The sequence below is a fragment of the Schistocerca serialis genome, chromosome 5 (assembly GCF_023864345.2).
Source record: "Schistocerca serialis cubense isolate TAMUIC-IGC-003099 chromosome 5, iqSchSeri2.2, whole genome shotgun sequence".
Classification (NCBI taxonomy): domain Eukaryota; kingdom Metazoa; phylum Arthropoda; class Insecta; order Orthoptera; family Acrididae; genus Schistocerca; species Schistocerca serialis.
The window spans coordinates 109,043,095-109,066,579 of NC_064642.1; the positions used below are offsets into that span (position 1 = coordinate 109,043,095).

At 42.9% G+C, this 23,485-nt stretch overlaps 1 protein-coding gene across 1 annotated transcript in view; it reads right to left on the reverse strand.

Moving 5' to 3' along the window:
• Positions 1 to 23,485, reverse strand: part of LOC126481775 (hemicentin-2-like) — a 699,774-nt gene that overhangs the window by 95,101 nt on the left and 581,188 nt on the right. Inside the window, exons 8-9 of the mRNA XM_050105729.1 lie at positions 12,377 to 12,507; positions 7,088 to 7,247 (exon numbers count right to left, since the gene is read on the reverse strand). Coding sequence (XP_049961686.1) covers positions 7,088 to 7,247; positions 12,377 to 12,507 — 291 coding nt within the window. The remainder of the gene's footprint in view (positions 1 to 7,087; positions 7,248 to 12,376; positions 12,508 to 23,485) is intronic.

A 23,485-nucleotide genomic window follows, 5' to 3' on the forward strand; every position in this document is an offset into this window, starting at 1 on the left:
CGCCCGAGAGGAAGACACATCATTTGCTCATGCGTGAAGGATCGATAGTCCAGCCATTCCGACAGCACCGGACATGAGTGGCGCTATTTCATTTCTTCAGACGAGTCCTATGAGCCCTGGTTCTCTGGACAGATCGATATATCCTTAGGTGGAGGCACAGAGGACAACACACTGCGCTTTCAGTGATAGTACAGGGTACCACTGGGTATTACAACTGATCACCTGTAGTTCTGCAGAGAGATGGATATATCTGTACGTGCAGGCGTGGAAGACAATATACAGAGCCTGCAGTGATGGTATGTGGTCCCACTGGAGATTACAGCACGGTCGCCTCTAGTTATGCGGACAGATGGAAATATTCATAGGTAGAGGCACAAAGGAGAACATGCAGCACACGCAGTGATGAGATGGGGTACCATTGGATATAGAAACAATGACCGTTCGAACGCGCCTTGAAGGCCCAGTGGTACTGGCTGGCCGCCTTGTCATCCAGAGCCCTTAGGCATCACTGGAAGCGGACACGGAGGTGCATCTGGTCAGCACATCGTACTCCCAGCCGTTGTCAGTTTTCGTGACTGGTGCCTCTACTCAGTCAAGCAGCTCGTCAATTGGTCCCACTTGGGCTGAGTGCACCCTTCTGGCCAACAGCACCCGACGGACCAGGACGGTCAGTCATCAAAGTGCTAGTCAAGCCCAACAGCGCTTAACACTATCGGCTATACCACTGAATATTACACTATGGTCACCTCTAGTTCTGTAGGCAGATGGGTATATTCGTCAGTGGAGGCGTAGAGGAAAACGCAGAGAACGTAGAGAAATGGTAGGGTTACCACTGGATATTACAATACGATTGTCTATAGTTCGCGCAGAGGGTGGTTTGGTCTGTGGCCGTCACTATTCGGACGTGTTATGGCCGGCAGCTGTGTCTTACCTTCGAGATCATTACCACTCAAGAAGACAGCGCAAGGCAATATGTTACCCGTGCTTTTATGGCGTAACGCGATAGAGAGCGTGCTGAAATGTTTCCCAGCCCAGCACATTTTCCAAACTGAGAAATTTTGTCATAATCTGTAGAGGTGACAGCACCATTCTATTGACGAACTCTGGCAAAGTTGAAGCAGCACGGAATGCTGTACCTCTATCCTTATCCAATCGCCGCTCGCCTTGGTGGCCAGCTGTATCATCCCGAGTACTAAATTTTTGTATACAAGGAAAACACGCACGAAATGAATCATGTACTCTAGCTAATGTACGGGGTGGTTATAATTAAATTTCCACTTCCAAAACGCTGAGAAAAAAGAACCACTGCCCAGGATGACGTCAAATCTGAACGGAATGTTACCGAAGAAGAGCGAAACTTTTGGGAAATAAAAATAGTTTAAAGAACATTTTACCAGTACAAGAAGCTGTATGCAAAATAGAAGACGCTTGGCGCACGGCTGTTTATCGGTTTGTGTCTGAGATATCCGACATGGCTGTCGTGATGCAGGAACGCACGCTGCTGGTAAAGCTCTTTTACAAGAACGGAGACGGTAGTCCAGTAGCTCTGCAAAAGTACGAGACACTCAAAGGTAAGAAAAAAGTTTTCGGACCGATATCTGCCAAGGGGCTGGAGCAAAATTACGAAATTCGAAGACAGAGTTTCTTTCGAAGTGCAGTGTGGCGGAGGCAAGAAAACAACTGACCCTATGTCAGTAGAAGATGTGGCCATAGCATTGCGGGAGCGATAGAGCTGTGATGTGCAAGCTCGCATTGCATGGAGAACTGCCTGAACGTTGGGCATGCTTCTGAGCATAATTTATAGATTTCTACAAAACATTCTGCATTGGTATTCACACAAAATTAAGCATGCTTACCTACCAGAGAGATAACTTTCTGCTGCAGAATGTCTTGTGCGCGTGGAAATGGACAGTGCAAGTCCACGTAAAATTTTGTCGACAGATGAAGCCCAGTTCCATTTCCACGGACGGAGGGACATGACAGCATTGCATAATATGGCTAACTGAAAATCTACACGGACATCAACCTGTACCACTTCATTCTGCAAAAGCGATTGTGCTGCGGCTTGACGGCATCGTTCATCGTAGGCCGTTTCTTTTCGAGGAGACGGGTCCTGCGGGTTCTGTTATCCGTACCTCCACGGGTAACCGCTATGAGACTGTTTTGCGCAACAACGTCATTCCGCCCCTTTAACAACGTAAATGCGTCCGTAAGACCATTCCTATGCAAAGGCAGTGGAGCAGCTGCTGCAGAGGCGTTTTCGAAATGATCTAATTGTCAGCCATCATTTTCCTACAGCCTTGCTATCCAGAACATCTGATCTTTGTGATTTTCAGCTGTAGTGTTATCTGAAATATGCTGCGTTCAGTGCTTCAATTACAATAGCAGCTGAACTGAAAGCACGCATTGCGGAATGCATTACGAGTAAAACCCATGAGACACTCGGATCTGTTTTGGAACATGCTGTTTCTTGATTTCAGCTTGTGGCAGAAAACTGTGGACAGCGTACTGAACTGTCTTCCGCCACTCTCACCAAAGTTAAAAAACATTTCATTGTTGTTTTTTATGCGGTTTCTACACCTGGAAAGTTAAAAACCCATTTTGATCCTTCATTTTATACGATTTTTGAACTCAGGAAAACCGATTTCTTCCATCCGATGTAGTAAGTCCTTTCCGTGGTGGAGGGGATTTACACAGCTAGCAGTGTCAAAACTGTCGGATGCAAGACTAGTACGGTTAGGCACATTCCACAGCATACTTTAATCTGCAACTCACACCACAGCCGTCGTATTGCATTGCATTTCATCTTTCACTTATAGCCGACCCATTTGCGTTATGATACTTACAGCAACATCTATCCGTATTTCTTTTAACACGTTTCCTAATTCTACCACAATTTTCTCTTCAAATTATAGTGATTCTTAGTAGCGATTTTTTACGCGTTTTGAAAGTGGAACTTCAGTTATAATCATCCTGTCCTAAGTACAAAGAATAAATTGAGATTCGTTGCTTATGTCCTTCTGGCAGTTTGAATGGCTAACAAATAGCATGTACCATACATTCAAAATGAATACTTTAAATTTTTTCAGTTCTGTAACGTCTTAAATGCAGTGATTCAAATTGATAAGCATTTTCCTTTTAGGTTAGAACATTACCGTTAGACAACCTATAGCAGCCTTACAAATCAACTTCAATATTTTTTGACAGAGCTGAGGAAAAACGGAAGGCAGGGAAATGTAGAAAATATACACTGAAGAGCCAAAGAAACTGGTACACTTGCCTAATATCGTGTAGAGCCACCGCGAGCACGCAGAAATGCTGCAACACAACGTGGCATCTACTCGACTAATGTCTGAAGTAGTACTGGAGGGAATTTAAGCAATGAATCCTGCAGGGCTATTCATAAATCCGTAAGACTACGAGAAGGTGGAGATCTCTTCTGAGCAGCACGTTCCAAAGCATCCCAGATACGCTCAGTAATGTTCTTGTATGGATCGTTTGGTGGCCAGCGGAAGCGTTTAAACTCATAAGAGTGTTCCTGGAACAACTCTGTAACAATTCTGGACGTGTGGGGTGTGGCATTGTCCTGCTGGAATGAACAATGGACATGGATGGATGTAAGTGATGAGAATGGATGCTTACGTACGTGTCACCTATCAGAGTCGTATCTAGAAGTATAGAGATCCCATATCACTCCAATTGCACACGGCCCACACCATTACAGAGCCTCGAGCAGCTTGAACAGTTCCCTGCTGACATGCAGGTTCCGAAGATTCATGAGGTTGTCTCCATACTCGTACACATCCATTCGTTCGATACAGTCGATACAATTTGAAACTATATTCGTCCGATCAGGCAACGTGTTTCCAGTCATCAACAGTCCAATGTTGGTGTTGACAGGGCCAGGCGAGGCGTAAAGCTTTGTATCGTGCAGTCATTAAGGGTACATGAGTGGGCCTTCGGCTCCGAAAGCACATTTTGTTGATGTTTCGTTGAATGGTTCGCACGCTAACACTTGTTGATGGCCCAGCTCTGGAAACTAAAGCATTTTGCGAAAGGGTGCACTTCTATCACTTTGAATGACTCTCTTCAGTCGTCATTGGTCTCATTCTTACAGGATCTTTTTCCAACTACAAGCATGTCGGAGATCTGATGCTTTAGCGGACTCCTGACATTTACGGTACGCTCGTGAAATAGTCGCACGGAAAAATCGTCATTTCATCGCTACGCCGAAGATGCTGTGTCCCATCGCTCGTGCTACGACTATAACACCATGTTCAAACTCACTCAGATCTTGATAACCTGACATTGTAGTAGCAGTAAACGATCTAACAACTGCGTCAGACACTGTCTTATATAGGCGCTGTCGACCGCATATTTCTATAATTGAAAACACACGCCTATACCAGTTTCTTTGGCGCTTCAATGTAGAAAACCAAATGGTACAGGAGGAAGACATTACGTGACTGTTGGCGGAAGGCCATTGAAATAAAGCTTTAGCTCTAAGTACTTCAACTTTATTAACTCTTGTGGTCAGGTGAAACAACTATCGTCAGTCCACAACTGTGTGTACGTTGATCTGTCTGGGAGAAGGCTCACGAAGTATTAGTTTACTTCATTATATAAATGAACAAAATATTTGCTTATCTTTGACACACTTCTTTGCCACAGGAGAAATTGATTATTTACAGGTGTCATGGACTAGCAAAAGTGTCATTTGATGCACTAATTAACAAAGTTTTCTTTTGACACTCATTGTTCACCATTAACAACACTACAAGTATTACTTTTGAATGCATTATGGGAACAGCAGTGATCAATAAAATTGTAAATAATTACTATTAAAAACAGTCTTGATCACAATTTATTTTATAAGGTGACCGGTTTCGACCACTGCTGTGGTCATCTTCAGACCATTGAGTGGAAACCCCTTTCTGTTGGAGAATCACAACTATTCTCCAACAGAAAGGGGTTTCCACTCAATGGTCTGAAGATGACCACAGCAGTGGTCGAAACCGGTCACCTTATAAAATAAATTGTGATCAAGACTGTTTTTAATAGTAATTATTAACACTACAAGTGTATCTGAATCCTTATCTACTCCTTGGTCCCAGGCGATGATGTTGACTGCTGTATCTCAGGCCTCGAAAGGGCGCGGCCGACTCTGGTGTGGCCGCGCGGTATTAGCCGAGCTGTCTAAGGCGCTGCAGTCATGGACTGTGCGGCTAGTGTCGGCGGAGGTTCCACTCCTCCCTCGGGCATGAGTGTGTGTGTTTGTTCTTAGGATAATTTAGGTTAAGTAGTGTGTAAGCGTATGGACTGATGACCTTAGCAGTTAAGTCCCATAAGATTTCACACACATTTGAAAATTTTTTGACTTTGGTGTGACCCCGTGATCTCTGAATGACACCATATTTACAGCGAATTAGAAAAGGCGGATGAAAAAATTAAGGAAAATTCAATGCAGTAGGATGTCTAGTGTTATATTGCTAGAGAAGGCCGAAATGCACGCTATAAGCTCACGCAGGATGGAGTGAGGTCTGAAACAGGATACGTAATGAATACTATAAAGAAAAGTACGTAGCTTCTGGAATACTTAACTTTAATCCATCATTTGTATACATCATTCTTGATGGGACATGCTTCATACGATAACTATCAATTGCTATGGCGCCTTGCTAGGTCGTAGCCATTGACTTAGCTGATGGCTATTCTAACTATCTTCTCTGCAAATAAACGAGGCTTCGTCAGTGTTGCATCGCTAGCTAAGTCGTCCGTACAACTGGGGCGAGTGCTAGTAACTCTCTCGAGACCTGCCGTGTGGTGGCGCTCGGTCTGCGATCACTGACAGTGGCGACACGCGGGTCCGACATGTACTAATGGACCGCGGCCGATTTAAAGCTACCACCCTAGCAAGTGTGGTGTCTGGCGGTGACACCACATCTAGTAAATGAGCTAAGACGTAATGGCCATAAAACAAATATAATCAGTAAGAGGAAAGTTTCTCAATAACAGATATGAAAAAGATGGTAGGTGCATGTAGAGCTGGTAGAGCACTTGCCCGCGAAAGGCAAAGGTCCCGAGTTCGACTCTCGGTCCGGCACACAGTTTTAATCTGCCAGGAAGTTTCATATAGAATTACCAATATCCCTACATTGACCTGTGGCTGCGAATTTTAGATATTGAGTAACAGAGGTAAAATTGAAAAAGCAAGCAAAGGCAGTGAGATATTCCACGAAAAGTAGAAACTGCACTGAAAGCGATAGAATATGAAACAGCCATTCAGAAAAATTAAATACAATGCCTCCACGGAAGACTGTCTCAGAGCAAAGGCTATAGCGCATTCTACACGTTCAGTGAGTATCGGAAGATCGCCTGCCAAGGTTCCTGAGGAAAGTGTAGCTAGATGCAAGAAACGATGAGAACGGCTAAGGAAGAAACTAGAAAATGCAACAGAAGGGTCACTACTGAGAAGTGGACTGTCCGTGACATATACAGCAGCCAGTAGCATCGACAGGTATAATTGGAGAAAGCTTGTAATCTCGTAAATGTGAGGCATATCAGTACTAGATTAAGCAAGCAAGGAACGGTACCTTTGTTTGCGTAATAAGTTCTGCCATATGTTACATTAGTGAAGAAATATAATCTTAAATACAATTTCAGAATTTCTTATGAGCTTAACACTTGATGTATGTAGCTGGGTATTCGCAGCAATCAGTAATATGCAACGTAAAACTAGTTGTGTGATGTAGATTTTATTAAAAATTTTATTTGACCAAGATCGTTATGTAGAAACCAGTGATCACCAGTCGCCGATTCGAGAGACGACATTGCAGTTACAGGTGATCTCCGTAAACCAGTTATGTTGGCCACTGATGCATCGTATATACGGATGGTGTTAAACCGTCCAGCAAGGTCTGAAGATGGAGCATTGAAGCGCCGAAACTGGTACAAACGCAATAAATAACATCATAAGAACGGCTGTATATGTTACACTTTCTTACAATAAAATATGTCTGAGGGACCTTGAGGTACAGAGGCTGAACAGCAGGTTGAGGTGTTGGTGCAGCCTAGAGCTGGTACTCACAGAGCACGTTGAGGTGGAAGGGCTTGCTCTCGCCGGCGCCCTCAGAGTTGACGCCGACGCAGGAGTAGTTGCCGCCGCTGGCGCGGCCCACCGACTGCAGCACCAGGCTCTGGTTGCTTATTATGAGGCCTCGACCAGCACCAGGGCCCAGCACCCTGCCCTGCAACAGTCGACGCTAACAGGCTCCGCACTTGCACAGAGATACCGTGGCAACACATGCAGAACGGGAAAAGGTGCATGCTGCCTGTTGCAAAGTGACAGTGAAGTAGTGCACATTTCTTGTAGTATTTTCTTGCAGTTATTTTGGTACATGATATTAAAAGCAGTCTATTTATCTGATCTCCTTACACCAGCTCACACATCCTTTCAGCCCATAAGTAAATAGCAGTGATAGGGTGATACTGTTCTCGTCTCTGAGCTTAGGTCTGACACTGCCACGCGGTGGTATAGTAATCGTTGGCGGTCACTTCTCCCTTGAAAAACTCTAAATTGAACGTGTGGCGGTCCTTGTCTTCCAGTACCTAGCAGCACCTACATTGCACAACAGGTCGAGTCACTGAGTGTGTTGGGGATGGCAAGTATCGTGCACAGAGCTGATGTTCCTTGTCAATTACTCATACATCGTTTCGAATGGTTTTGCCGAAATATCAGGAACATTAAGAAGAAATTTCTACTCTTTCTTGAGTCGAACGACCAGGGAAATGTGGGTTGGTTAACTTGGGAACGATTAGGTTCCATTGTTAAAGACGGAGAATCAAGGTGCCAGAATGAATCTTCCACACCGCAATGGGCTGCGCGTTGTTTTTAAACATGCTGGCAGATGATACATTACACGGAATTACCGGCGAAAGTTAAGCTGCGAGAGTGGGTCGTGAATAGCGCCTCGACAGATCAGGCGGTAAGAGTATCGCCCATTGCTCGCGAAACAAAGATTCCGTGCTCGACTTCCACGAAGGTGTAGAATCCATGTGCTTCGGCGTTTTCTAAGCTTTACATCTCTCCTGAACATACTTTGCGATTTATTTATGTATAACCAAGGCCCTTAAGACAATTTTGTAATATACGTAAGCACCATACTCAGAATAAATGCTACAGTATAGTACAGAAGGTAACACAGAGAGATAGGCCGTGAGACGAATGGATATGAAACTTTTATTCAAAGGTAATAAATACATTGATGTCAGCGCAATTTATGATAGTTCCCTGAACAATTAAAAACGCAGTACATGGTTCTTAATTGAATGTGTAATCACCAGGGTCTGCAACAAGCATTCTGCAACGTGCTCCAGTGCTGGCCACAAGGTTGACGAGCCGTTTTGGTGGTAGGACGTTCCATTCCTTGACCAGCACGACTGACAACTGCTGGATGGTCTTTGGTACATGTAGACATGCTGCTGCACGTCTTCTAAATGCATCTCACACGTGCCCGATGGGATTTAAGTCGAGGATACAGGCAGGTTAATTCTTTCGCCGAATACTCAGTCTCTTGCTCCAAGAGCTCGTCAGTCAGCTCTGTTCGAAGCAGCTGTGCGTTCTAATGCATAGAAATGACGTCAGAGCCGTGTGCTCCCCTGAAACGACGCACAGTAGAGAGAGTACAGTGTCAAATTTACGTTGATCCGAGAGTTTACCGTGTTCTAAGATTTGGAGGTCGCGCGCATGAAACGGAATGTTACAGCAACGGCTGAGTAGCCTGTTCTACAAGTATAAGGCATAGACAAATGAATAAGAGACAGATGAAAAAAATGTAACCAAACGGGTTATTATTGAAAACGTAGTAGCCAGCTCTGTTAGTACACTAATATCATTGTGGCACAAGACGGTCAGTGCCTTCATAGAAAAATGTTTGCGGATACCTACAGAACCGTGATTGTATCCAGGAGTGCACCTTTCCGTCCGAAGCTAAAGAACGAGCACGAATGTCTTTCTTCAGGTCTCCTAAATCATGTAAATCACACGGCGTGTGATCGGGACTGTATGGACGATACGTAAGTGCTTTCTAGCGAACTGGAAACAAGATTCCAACAAAATGCCGCATGTTGCGAAGTATGTTTCGACTACGTTGAATAAGTATCGCTGAGAAGTCCTTACACATCTTTCGTACAATCTTGATTCCTAACCGTCGATTTGCTTCAGACGACAAGGAGCACACCTGGGTACAATCATGTTTCCATAGGCACCCACACACGTTTTTCCCTTGAAGGAGTTGACCGCCTTCTCTCACAATGGGAGAGACCGTTATGGGGATTACTTTTGAAATCATAAACAGATTGCTTACTTTTTTCATTTGGTTGCCCTTTATAGATGTACAGGGTGCCCATAAATTCCCTTTACAGCTTCAAAATTTTATTACAAAGGCAGTTGTTGAAATATTTTAACAGAATTTCCTTTATTGTAACCACTGTTTACTAAAGTTTTTATATACATTAAAATTTTGTGTTTCAGATGCCCTATTGACGGAAGGAACTGAACCCCTATAAAATGGCAACTCCTCAAGAGAAGGTACAAACTGTGTCGAGTTTTATTGAGACAAAATCGGATGTTCAGACTCAACGAAACTTCAGAAATAAGAGTGGAAGAGATCAATCATCGCACACTTCAGTCCGTGCATGGCACAAAAAGTTTATGGAGACAGGGACAGCGTTGGATAAAGGGAGGAGCGGGCGACCGAGAACATCCGAGAAAAACATCTATCGCGTTTTAAGCGTCTTCACTCGTTCACCTACGAAGTCCAGCCGCACTGCTGCCAGACAGTTACAACTACCACGTTCAACTGTGCATAAGGTCCTCCACAAGAAATAACGGTTGTATGCTTATAAAGTGCAACTGTTAAAGACACTTAAGCCAAATGACAAGCCAAAATGGATAGAGTTTGCACTCAACAAGCTGGAACGCCTTTCGGAGGATGAGACATTCCTCAACAGAGTTGTTTCAGTGAAGAGGCAACTTTTCATGTTCCTGGGACATTAAACAGACACAATGTGGGAAACTGAAGATCTGAACATATGACCAGGGAGCTTCACCGGGATAGTCCAAAAATGAATGTGTGGTGTGGAATGATATGCAACCGAATAATTGGTCCATCTTTCTTCAACGAGTCAAGAATTACTGCAGATGATTACCTCGACATTCTGATCGAATATGTAGCACCACAAATGATTGACTTACAGCTAACTATCATTTTCCAGCAAGGTGGTTCCTCGGCTCCTCAATGAAACATTTCCGGGCAGATGGATTGGGAGGGATGGACCAATTCCGTGGCCACCGCATTCGCCAGATATCACTTCCTTGGACTTTTTTATGGGGGTATGTAAAATATATCGTGTATCGAACGCAGATACGGGACATCACTGACTTGAAGCAAAGGATTCGTAATGCCGTTGCCACCATTGATGACGCTATGCTACAGCGAACATGGCAAGAAATCGAGTACCGTCTTGATGTGCTTCGTGCAACTAAAGGCGCCCAAGCAGAGGTCTATTAAACACTGTCAAAAAACTTTTATAAACACTGATTACAATAAAAGAAAGGTTGTTAAAATATTTCGACAACTGCCGTTGTAATAAAATTTTTAAGTTGTAAAGGGACTTCATGGACACCCCGTACTTGTATCTCAAGGTACGATCACAAGTGACCTTAGGTCACAGAAGAAGCCGAAACACTTAGATTCTTCACATACGTGGAAGTTAAAAGCTGTTTCGTTGCCTTTTTACTGGCCCTCCAGTCCTACTTTATTAAATCACGCTAGTATTAGGCTAATATGATTTCAAGATAATGGCATGATACCATTACTTGCCTCAATTTGTTATAAAAAGCCATTGCGTGTATAGTTATAATCATTTACAGGGCTAAATTGTGGGTGCTTCTAGTGCGTACGCAAGAGCTACGTTTTAAGATTTGAATTTGAAACCAATACACAGTAACAGCATCAAAACAAACGCGTTTCTCATTACGGCAGGATCTTCTCATGAAATTTCGATCGCCAACTTGCCCTCAGAGCGTGAAAATATTTGGTTGGGGCCCACCTACATAGGGAGAAAATACCACTACAGTAAAATAACAGAAATCAGAGGTCGCACGGAGAGATTTAAGTGTTTGTTTTACCCGCAAGCTGCTCGAGTGTGTAACCGTAGAGAAATACTTTGAAGGTGGTTCGATGAACCCTCTGTCAGGCACTTAACCGTACATTGCTTAGTAATCATGTTGATGTAGATGCAGATGCATACCGCGATCGCAGTAACGTTTCGAAGTAGTGTGAGTGAATTTAACTAACTACTTCTTTTTTTAAAAGTTTGCCGTTCGTTCCTTTAGTAAACAATACTCATTTTTTTTCCTTTCGGGTAGCATGAAGATGAGAGAGTAAGATGTAGATGAAAACGATAGAAACATCACAGAAACCTAGCGACTCGATACAAACCTAGCGACACGACCCCAGTCGCACGCGAAGGGAAATATGCGGCTAACTAACAGCGAACTCTGGAGGTATAGAGATACCCTTACTACGTATTGAATTTGACCTCTGCCTATCTCTTCTGGACCAAAGGTCACAGGTGGCCCGTGGATAGCATGTGACCTAACGATTAGGGTGAGTTTTCGGCGCATGCAGAGGAGGGGCTTAAGCAGTCTGCTAAACCGGTCCATGGAGTGAACGAGTCGAAGATTGGCTTCGTTGGCGATAGTAGGGAGGAAAAGTATTTATTATAAGATTAATAGTATGCAATAAGAAATAGTATATTTTCTTTACGTAAAAATGCGAATGGATGTCTGGGTGAACATTATATCGGCGTAGGGACATTTTTTAGAGCTGCACCCATGTCTAATTTCATAATTAATTTTTTATCGTAATCTGTTCACTGTGTCAGCCACATTGAAAAACGACAGTAACGAATTGAGAGGAAACTTGTGACATTAACACACGGTGTTGGAACTTTTGCTGTGATAATACCCTGGGAGTAAACTGTCTATAAATAATGTCTACAAAAAGTCGGATAGCGAATCATGCAACAGGTGAAGCGAATGAACAGTCAATAACATCTCCAAAACGGCTCGGCAGCTTATAGCATCACATTGGTGCTAGAATACACACAAATACACAAACACACACACGCACATGCACACGCACACACACACACACACACACACACACACACACACACAGGCGTGTGCACGCACGCACAGACGAAATGCCCTACACAAGATCTGTAGAGCATAAATGATTGACAACACATAAAGATCTCCACCACACTTATGTGTGATCAGCTTGCAAGTAAGTCTCGCGATGTGACTCACGTTATGGCGCCACTCGACACGAAAGACGGGCGGCACGGCGGTGATGATGCAGTCGAAGTACACGTCGGCGCCTTCCCTGATGTTGTCTGGGTTCAGCGACGTGCCAAGCTGGATTGTCGCCTCGGGAATATCTGTACGGTGGAAAAGCATTTTCCGTCAAATGGTAAATTAAAAACAGCAGTTTAACAGGTTTAATTCCCACTGAACTACACAACCTCTTCTTATTCAAATAAATTGTACCTTATAAAATAATTTAAATTTTCATGGTCGAACACTGTAGTTATCACATAAGAAAACACACATTTCACTATGGTTCACAATTATATGTTTTACATTATCCGATAACTGGTTGCAAGACCCATTTCTAACGTTATTATTTTGCATTCTTTAGAGCACTTTGCGACAAGGTATCTGTAACTGCTACAGAAACTGATAAATTAATACGTCAAGGCCTCGTAATATGAATCTGATAACAAACAGTTAAGTAACGACATGAGGCATTGATGGTGTAATAGGTTACGTGTTAACTATATTTTCTCCACCCAAGTACGAGGGCTGACAATAAAGAATGATCATAATTCTTTTACGGTCGTAATTTATACACGATGTACGTATTTCATTGTTGGCACTTGTGGTTTCCGCTTGTGAGAGGCGAGAAAGCAGATAAATGTTCAGCATCGCCTGCCGTAACAATGTATGTGACACGCGATGAACGATTTGAGGCTCTGAAATTCTGCTTTCGTCTCAAAAGATCATCAGCTGAGACCTATGTAATGACGTAGAATGCCTATGGAGAGTCTGTCCTTCCCTAAAGCACGCCTCAAACTTACGTCAATTGTTGAAAGAAGGGAGACAATTTCAAGGGAAGGTTGGTTAAAATGGTTCAAATGGCTCTGAGCACTGTGGGACTTAACTTCTGAGGTCATCGGTCCCCTAGAACTTAGAACTACTTAAACCTAACTAACCTAATGACATCACACACATTCATGACCGAGGCAGGACTCGAACCTGTGACCGTAGCGGTCGCGCGGTTCCAGACTGTAACGCCTAGAACCGCCATGGCACCCCGGCCGGCTCAAGGGAAGGTTGACCGGGGGCTCTATACACTGTAATTACGGAAGAAAAAATTCAACACTGCTGCTGTTATTGTGAGAGAGAATCTACGAATAACCTTATGAACATTTTCTGAAATTTTCCGTGAAGTTACGAGATTACAGCCGGATGACAGCGACTTCTTGCCACGATATTTCGGCTGACAGCCATTCATCCAGCTTCAGGTGAGTCTTTTACAATGGTCATTGCTGGTTTACGTCGCTAACCTTAGACCAAAAATTGTGGTAGCGACGCAAGCGCAAACGCAGTCTCTACATGAGCAACCTCTGTCGTGCTTCGCGCCCTCCTCGAATATTGCTCCATATAAGAAGCCCAGGTGTATGCGTAATGGAGATACTATATGCGCTTCCTCTGTCGGAATGTGACTCGCACAGATAAAATGTAGATGCCAAATTAATAAAATTAGCTGTCGCTGTAGTGTCATTAGCCACAAAATGTTTTATTTCCTAAGTTATTAAAGGAATCACCTGGTCACAAACCTTATCCAGTTGAACACCGCCATCACGGTTAATGAAACTTTCCGCCAAACGTATTTCCACCGATCCCATAATAACTGAACACTCGAAGGATCTCGTCGAGGCCACGATTTCCATGGCAGAATAATCCATGGAATGTATTGTGGAGATACAATGCTATGGCCGAACTAGCTGTTTTTCAGTGCAAAACATTAACTTGAAGATGTCTGAATGTTTGTTAGCCGAAATAATATCGCAAGAAATCGACGTCATCCGCTTGAAATCCTGAAACTTCAATGAATACTCTTTACGCTGGGAAAATTTCTAGAATTACTTTCTGACATATTTCGTTGTATGCCATCCACGTGTGACACGCCACGGTGACACGTGTTTGTGCATGGTGGATTACAAGGCTGGTGATACCACAACAAAATGACATTGGTGTTTAGATCCGCATGCAGTTGATATTGGAGTTTCTTTCAAAGATAATCACAGCTGATGAAACGTAACAACATCATTTTGATCCTGGGAGCAGACAACACTGTGGAAATCTCCCTCGTCCTCAGTTACCAAAAAAGCAAAGGTGGTTGCTTTTTTTATGAAAGATATGATAATCTGATAGTCATTGAAAAGTTTATCAGCATTTTGTACGAAGAGAAACAAAAGTAAGTGGAGAATGTTACATGGATGTCCTGAAAACTTTGCAAGTCCATATCAGGCGGAAAAGGCCACTATCCGTGAAACAGGATGGATGGTGCACCATAATAATATGCAGCCGCATATTGCAGATATTAATACTGATTATCCTGCAAAAAAGTGGATTCGTCATCCTCTCTACAGTCAGGATTAAGCCCTGTGCGATTTTTCTGTATTCCCTAAACTGAAGCAAAACTTCCGTGGGAGGCATTTTCCCATCATCAGAAGTTGTAGTGAAAGCTGAGGAGGTGATTCTGAAAAATCACTCAAAATATAATTTCCAATGTGTCTTTGCAGAATGGCAGAAACACTGGGACAAGCATATCGCGTCCAAAGGAGACTATTTTGAGAAGTGCCATGGAAATTATGGGGAGGAGTACGTACATTTTGTCAAAAAAAGTATGATAATTCTTTGCTGAACTGCCCTCGTTTATATGAGTTACGTGTTTGCTTACATACGGTGCAGCACAGCAGACGTTTTGTGGTACATCATCTCCTGACGGCGGGACGGTAGTTTTCGGCACTGTTATCTTGTCACTATTTGAACAAGTTAAACATATGTGCTTGAAATCCTCTTCAAGGGCTCATTTCAGAGCCACAAAAGAAAGTATATAAATCCGTTTTCAACAGTCGATGTTACAATTTCGGCAGTTATAAAATTTACCGTAAACTGTGTCTTGATATATTCACTCCCTCTGCACATTTTTAGTACATTCTGTATTAGTAACCTCTCTGTGTGAAACTCCTAATCTCTGTACAAACATTGGTCAAAGTCAGACAAAGACTTGCAAGCTATTATGTAGCAGAAGGTGACGGGGGTGCTTCAGGTACATAAAAATTATTGCCAGTAGCGAAAGATACGATATGAGATTTTAAAGGAGTCTAGAAAATATCCAGTACTGAATTCCGAATGGTCCAATTTCATCAAGTCATCGAATCGTTTCAAATACGGAGAAATACGTATATACGCTGGCCTCAACTAGCGCTTCATTTGACGTAGTTTCCAAGTGTGGTCTACTCTCTCGAGTCATCAGAAGGAAAACCTCGTCTACCATCTTACCTATCGTGCGTTGTATTTAGAACCACGTGCCTTAACCTAGCGAGAAACTGGACTAGCCAACTGGATTCGCCGCCGGCATATTATCTCGGTTTGGTATCTGCTCGGTTCAGCTTGTATGAGAAGGAGATCAATATTGTATGAAATGAACTTTTGCATAGTTGGTTCGCTAGGAACCTGCAGAATTAGGGTACGGCCGTCCTATAAAATTTGTTAAAAGATGGTTGTAGTAAGCCGTATTGTGATCTGGCCAATGATGCATGCCTGCGCAAGTGCAATTGTTAAGCTCAAATGTATTTCTCTTTGTTTAATCTGTACAATGTTTTCGGTTCATAATATCCTCCATGTTACTCCACGGTTCCGACTGAACGACAGTTCTTATGGCTTTCACCAAGTGCATCTATGACAATTGGTGGCCGTCTATTCTGCTAATATTTTGCCTATTGCATGTTTCGGGTGGCCCCATTTAGACTAAACAGTATTTTCTCAGAGCTCTGGTGATTACAGTTTGGGGTTGCAGTTCTGAACGACCGATATGGAGCTTTAAATTCATAACGGTCTGAGTGCTCGGAGTAACAAAAATTGCATTGTGTTATTAATAGTTGGAGCCATTTTCCTCAGATGCTTTAAATACGTTTTATCATAAAAAAGAGAAAACTTCCGTCATTTCCAACTGACAATTGTTTTTCAATACCACTCACTTTTCGCCTATTCATGTCAGACATCTACAGTTGCCTATAAAACGCATAAAATTAGTAATTTATGCATATTTTGCTACGAAATTCATGGTGATACTTTTAGGTAACGCTATTTTTGTTTACAGCTAGCTGGGGTACCCAGCTTCGCTCATGGACTGGAAATGATATTGTGTGGTAGTTCGAATATTATTGAAAACATATTCCAACTACTTACAATACTTTTTTTTATAAGCAACATTTTCATTTCGTAATCCGGGATTTCTTACTCCAGAGCAAGCTACGTATAGTTGATTGTGGAAAAAGCAGAAGTCTTTGAGGTTGATGCTGGAATTTTTTAACTGTAAAACTGTGGGCTAATCTGATTTGAAACTGCAGTCTTAGGAATTGGAGTAGCAGTTCAGTAGAGTGCAGTGGAGTTCTGGGGATAAATTGTATAGGTCCTTTGTACTTTTACAGTCATAAGTTCGGCGTCGATGATGTTATTCGATAGCTGTCGGACGATCACCCTTTTTCCATTATATAGTTTTGGTGAGTTGAGGTGTCTGTGTAGTATGATAGGAGATCCAGTTGTGAGTCGAAAGCAGTGTAATGGCCGTCCTGGTAATTGCAAAGGGCTTAGAAATTCTGTAGCGAAGTTCACAATTTCTTCAGCGTTCAACATCATGTAGATCGATTTGTACACACTCTCTTCACCGGGAATTTTCATTCGAATATTAAAGCTGATATTATCGACAACATTACTTTTTGTTGTCAATCCGGACTGATATAGCTGTGAGCAATGTTTGGATCAATTTAGTCGATGAGTTCGTTTTCAGCAGTAGCTATGTTGCAGAAATCACTGTTCAATTTAATAAGGCCGATCATCTGCTCAGCAGGATTTGTGCCTTCGCCTATTTGTAAAATTTGTTGAACAAAATGTGCTGTTGTTTCGTCTTTTGATAGGTCAAGATTCATATTTTTTATTAGTCGCAGTATTTGCATGTGTGACGAGAGATCTGGTTTTTTAAAGCATGCATTGATATCATCTGCTGGTGTCGGCCTGGGGATGACTGGAAGTGTTTGTCAAAAAAGTCTTTAGAGTGTAAGTAGAGTTCCTGCCATCACTTCAGAGTTTCCTCGCAAGTCTTGCAATTTTCTGTCCATGGCTTCGAGTGATTTCTTATGTGGCATTGTGCATTCGTCCCAGATGATAATTTTAGCTTGCTTTAGAACGTCACCCCGTCCGAATGACCTTGAGATTTCACATACCGAGAATTGTATTTCGGCTGTATTCAACGGTAGTTACAGGACGGAATCGGTAGTTCGTCCTCCTTCCACAAGTGTGGCTGGATGATACCAGTGCCAGTGCAATGTGTTGCTCAGCACATATTTCCGCCAGGAATAGATTTACTAGAAACGTTTTACGGGTGTTGCCAAGTACGTGAAAGTTAACAAATCCGTCCATGTTGTTGTCAATCCGGCCCATGATAACGTTACAGATTTCCTTTTGTCACTGAGGAGTGGTTTGTGGAGAGCAATGTATTGGACTTCATTGTCTAAATTATAAATCGTATCAACTTTTTGTTAACTAATACACTAAGTGCACTTCACACACTTTTCAAACCTTATTTTCGACTTATATTCAGCCGTTGTATCACTTCAACTTCTCACACTTCACTGTTTGTTTTTATTCACTCACTGCACTACTTTATCGGTTCCTCCCTTCGTCACTGATAAGAAACTGACGTTCGGACCTACGACGAGTCTTGCTTCTTATACCGCTGCCAGTGGGTAGCCCCACCAGTGGCGAATTCCAGAACACACGATAAAGGCTTCGAATGATCCTCAATATCTTCCAGAACATTCCACAACATTCGAGATTGTTCTGTAATGTTGCACAATGATCTGGGCTGTTCCAGGATGTTCTCGGACATTCTAAGGAAGGAGATGTACACAGCAGACAGTCTCAGTCGCATTAGTTTTTATTATGCTTGCAGATCTAGATTTCGACTATAAATAGTCATCTTCGGTGCATTTTCGTTACAATTCAACAGACTCGCGTCAGTTAACGTCACTATATGTCCTCCCAGGTGTCTAGGGAGAAGGTCAGTGTGTGACCTAATGGAATTGCGACTGACTGCTTTATGCCAACCCTATCTTACAATCTACCGTAGCTGTGCACAACGGCTCCTCGTGGAATCAAAGTATGCTCGACCGTCCTGAAGTCTCACTGAATTTTCCAGACTATTCGCGAACATCCCGGATCATTGTGGAATATTTCGGATCATTCTGGAATGTTCTAGAATGCTCTCGAACACTCTCGAATGTTTTGTAACGTGATACAATACTTTCGAACGTGTTGGAATGTTCTAGGAATTTCTAGAGGGCTAAACTTCCCAGTCCCTATATCTGCAAAAGCGCGCCTTTCAGGTAAAAACAGGAACCTTCTTCAAGGGTGGGGGATAAAGGGCTCTTCACCATGTAACTCCGTTGATTGTATTTGGACTCGTTCCTGATTTTTAGCGGCACACATTGTAAGCTTACATTTATTATATGTTCTTTACTTACGTTCATTTCTGTGTCTATTTCATGCTGCAATTTGTTGTTCTTTACCTACTAAACGCACATGGTATAGGTTTCTTCCAGTATTTCCTAGCGCTCAACCTATAGTGTAGATAACTGCATATACTTGCGTTGCTCTTGGTCACATGCTCTCTCTAGAGCTGAGGGATCATAGTAACTGAAAGAGATCCCAGAACAGTGCAGAGGGGTGTTAGGGTAGGGACGCAGAAAGGTTGGGTGGGTGGGGTGACATAGTGTGTGTGTGTGTGTGTGTGTGTGTGTGTGTGTGTGTGTGTGTGTGTGTTTATATACATTTTTTTTATTTTTTTTAATATGTTTGTGTATTATAGCTTCAACGCTAAGCATATCGGGATGATTCCAAGAATTTTTACATGAAATACAAAGAACAAATACAGGCAATGAAGAGTGAATCCAAGCACTCCACATACGCTGATCATCTACTAAAAAAAAAATCAGCATCACATTGGGATGAAAACAAACATACAAATCTTAACCCATAACAACAAAAGAACGGAGATTCTTACTCTACAGAAATAATAATTCATACAGAAGACCACAAATAAAATTTAAAATACATTCAGTAACCCAAAGAGCAACAACACAATACCAATTTTCAAACTAAAAGTCTACTATGAAACTACAATTAAAAAATAAAAACGTGTATACTATACACACACAGTGCTCCACCATCAAAACTTCCTCCATCCTCACTCCAACACCCTCGCCACCGTCCCTGGATCCCTCAGTCAGTTCTCATGATCCCTCAATCAGCTCTAAAGCATGTGATCAAGAACAATGCACACATGTGCAGTTCTCTACAGCATAGGTTATGTGCAAGGTATATATACTGGAAGAAACCTATTCCATATGCATTTAGCACAAATAGAACGACAAATGGATGCACGGCCAGGACACAAAAATGAATGTAAGCAAAAAAAAGTACAAACATACAATTGTGAAGAGGAATAGTCAGATCCAAACGATCTGCCAAAGAATTACTGCGAATTACACATTAAAACATGTATAATTTTATAACTGTGCAGGGTGATGTTTTCCACTGTGTACAAACTCTAGTGATTGATCGAGGAGAGGATACGGAACAAAAAAGTCCAATGAACTTATTTCCAGTATTGCATGGTTTCCATGATAGACACCATTTATTCAATCACACATTGTTACAGAGACTGCGGTCTCATATGCGCTGTGCCATGCAGCCACACTTACAGTATGTATGGTTTCCTCCTGGAAGGTGATACTGTTCCTCATATGTCATGCCCTAGCTCCCTCTCCTGTCGTAGTAACTGATAATGGATTGTCCGATTCACTTCTCTTTTTGACTGATCTTGTAATGGACGTGATACAGAGTTGTACACAATGGTTCCGTATTCGATTCGAGAGCTTGCCGACATGATGTTTACTTACGGAAAGGCAAATAGCAACGAGCGGCAGCAGCAAGATTGTATCAGGAGGTCTATCCCCGCCGACAACAACCACAGCAATCACTGTTTGCAACATTGTTTCGCCATTTACCTGAGGCAGGGTCGTTTCAGGAAGCATGAAGTCATTAAGGACCCACCCGAAATGTTCGGACACCAGACTTACAGAAAAATGTGATTAACACTGTGTAAGGCGACTGCCATCTCAGTACCATTCAGTTGGCCCGCCAGTACAGCATGAAAACAGTGTGTAACATGCTCCGTGACAAGTTTTATTACCCTTATCACTTTCAGCGCGTAGGGGGCTTACTAGCGACAGACTTCCCATATCGAGGGCAGCTTTGTCACAGGTTTTTCAACAGGCTGCTGCGATTCCTGGATTTGTGTTAACCATCCTACTCACAGATCACCTCTACGCTGACTGTTATCTTCAGCTTTCATAAGAGTCATCTCTGGGATATCGTGCAGAGCCCCCCATGGTATGGTGAAACCGAGTAATCAGCATAGATGCAGCCGGAATGTGTAGGCCGTGATAATTGGCGACCGAATTTTGTTAGCAGTCTTCCTTACACGTCGCCTAACAGGCCGGAACTATCGGCGTTTTTTTGCGGGTCGCTTTGCCTCCTCTGCTGATTCACTGGGTCTCGGGTTCGATTCCCGTTCGGGTTAGGGATCTTCTCCGCCCAGGCACTGGGTGTTTGTGTTGTCCTCATCATTGCATCATCACAATTCGTGACAGTGGCTAGATTGAACTGTGAAAAAAAAATTGGGACTTTATATGGGCACTGATGAACGCGCAGTTGAGCGCCCCCACAAAACAAACATCATCATCCCCTGCTTGAAGAAGTTCCACTAATGATTCGAAGGTTTATGTGGCTGCTAGATGATGGAGCTCCAGCCCACTTTGACGTTAACGTCTAGACACATATCAATTGTGTCATCCCTGGTCGATGGATAGGACGAGGTGGTCCATTTGCATGGCCTGTTCGTTCACTGGATCTCAACCCGTGCCATTTCTGGTTATCGGGATATCTCAACAGTATCGTGCATTCAAAGCCCATTCCATATGTGGAGACACTGGAGCTGCCTTTGACACTGTTCGGATGCGGCCTGCGGCCTGTGTGATGTGGGCGTGTGCGACAGAACATGTTACGGCGAGTACACGCATGCGTTAAGGCACAGGGAAACCGTTTTCAACACATACTGTAACTGTGGCTGCATGGTACAGCGCGTATTATACCACAAACTCCATAACAAAGTATGATTGAATAAATGGTGTCTAGCATGCAAACCAAGCTTTTGCTGATATAAGTTCATGAGACCTCCTTCGTTCCTTGTCCTCTCATCGAGCAGTCCCTAGAACATGTACATGGTGGAAATAATGACCCCATATATGTATCATACACCACTGAAGATGCCTTACATGAAGAAGCGAAACATGTCTGGTACCAAAGGATAAATTTAACTTGTAAAATACGGAGGTTTTCTTTCTTTTTCAATAAAACATAACTGAAATTACTGCATTCTGCACTAAAAACTGTTAGTAGTTGGCTAACGTACTTACACAAACGCGTGTTACGTGCCTGTTTTAAAGGCAACGTAAATGGAATCACAGACTTGAGATCTACGGGCTTTTCTTTTATTCGTATCATTTGAAGCCTGGTAATGTAAGAGTTAAATTTTGTAAATTTCTCTAGATGTAATGCTGTCCTGCATTTTATTTCTTTAATAGCCATACATATAGGTTTATTATAAGTTGTATTACTGAATTGGAAGGATCCTTTATTGTGTGATTATATGATAGCGGAACAAACACTGGTAGCAGTTACTTCTGTAAAATATCTGGGAGTATGCGTGCGGAACGACTTGAAGTGGAATGATCATATAAAATTAATTGTTGGTAAGGCGGGTACCAGGTTGAGATTCATTGGGAGAGTCATTAGAAAATGTAGTCCGTCAACAAAGGAGGTGGCTTACAAAACACTCGTTCGACCTATACTTGAGTATTGCTCATCAGTGTGGGATCCGTACCAGATCGGGTTGATGGAACAGATAGAATAGATCCAAATGAGAGCGGCGCATTTCGTCTCAGGGTTATTTGGTAACCGTGATAGCGTTACGGAGATGTTTAACAAACTCAAGTGGCAGACTCTGCAAGAGAGGCGCTCTGCATCACGGTGTAGCTTGCTCGCCAGGTTTCGAGAGGGTGCGTTTCTGGATGAGGTATCGAATATATTGCTTCCCCCTACTTATACCTCCCGAGGAGAACACGAATGTAAAATTAGAGAGATTAGAGCGCGCACGGAGGCTTTCAGACAGTCGTTCTTCCCGCGAACCATACGCGACTGGAACAGGAAAGGGAGGTAATGACAGTGGCACGTAAAGTGCCCTCCGCCACACACCGTTGGGTGGCTTGCGGAGTATAAATGTAGATGTAGATTGTAGATGTGAATTGGGGTCCACTTCTTTATTTTGATCTGTAAGACATCATGCCCGCGTGGAGAATTGAGCTAACAGAGTTAGAGATTCGCAGAGCCAGAAACACAAATATGTGACGGAAACAGGTTCAGAAATAAGCTGACGAACTCTCGGTAAACTGCAAAGATGATCAGTTGTTCCACAGAATCCGTGGCAGAGGAGGCAACTTTATCTATGGAACCATAGCGTAGTGTGTGAAGTAACCAGGAATTATGTGGCGGCTTTTTCTGGATGTTTTACCAATTTGTGTAAACCTCTACCAGGATATCTGCGGGGAGCATTGCCTCTGACGTGCTGTAAGGAGATTGAACGGTCACTTTGATTTCTCTTGGGTTTACAGGATCATGGTGAAGTGTTTGGTCCGATTGACAAGCGGTTTTACCAACTTTCGTTTCTGTTAAGCATTAGGAACTGCTGGCCGGAGTGGCCGAGCGGTTCTAGGCGCTACGGTCTGGAACCGCGCGACCGCTATGTCGCAGGTTCGAATCCTGCTTCGGGCATGGATGTGTGTGATGTTCTTTAGGTTTAAGTAGTTCTAAGTTCTAGGGTACTGATGACCACAGCATTTAAGTCCCATAGTGCTCAGAGCCATTTGAACCGAGCATTAGGAACAA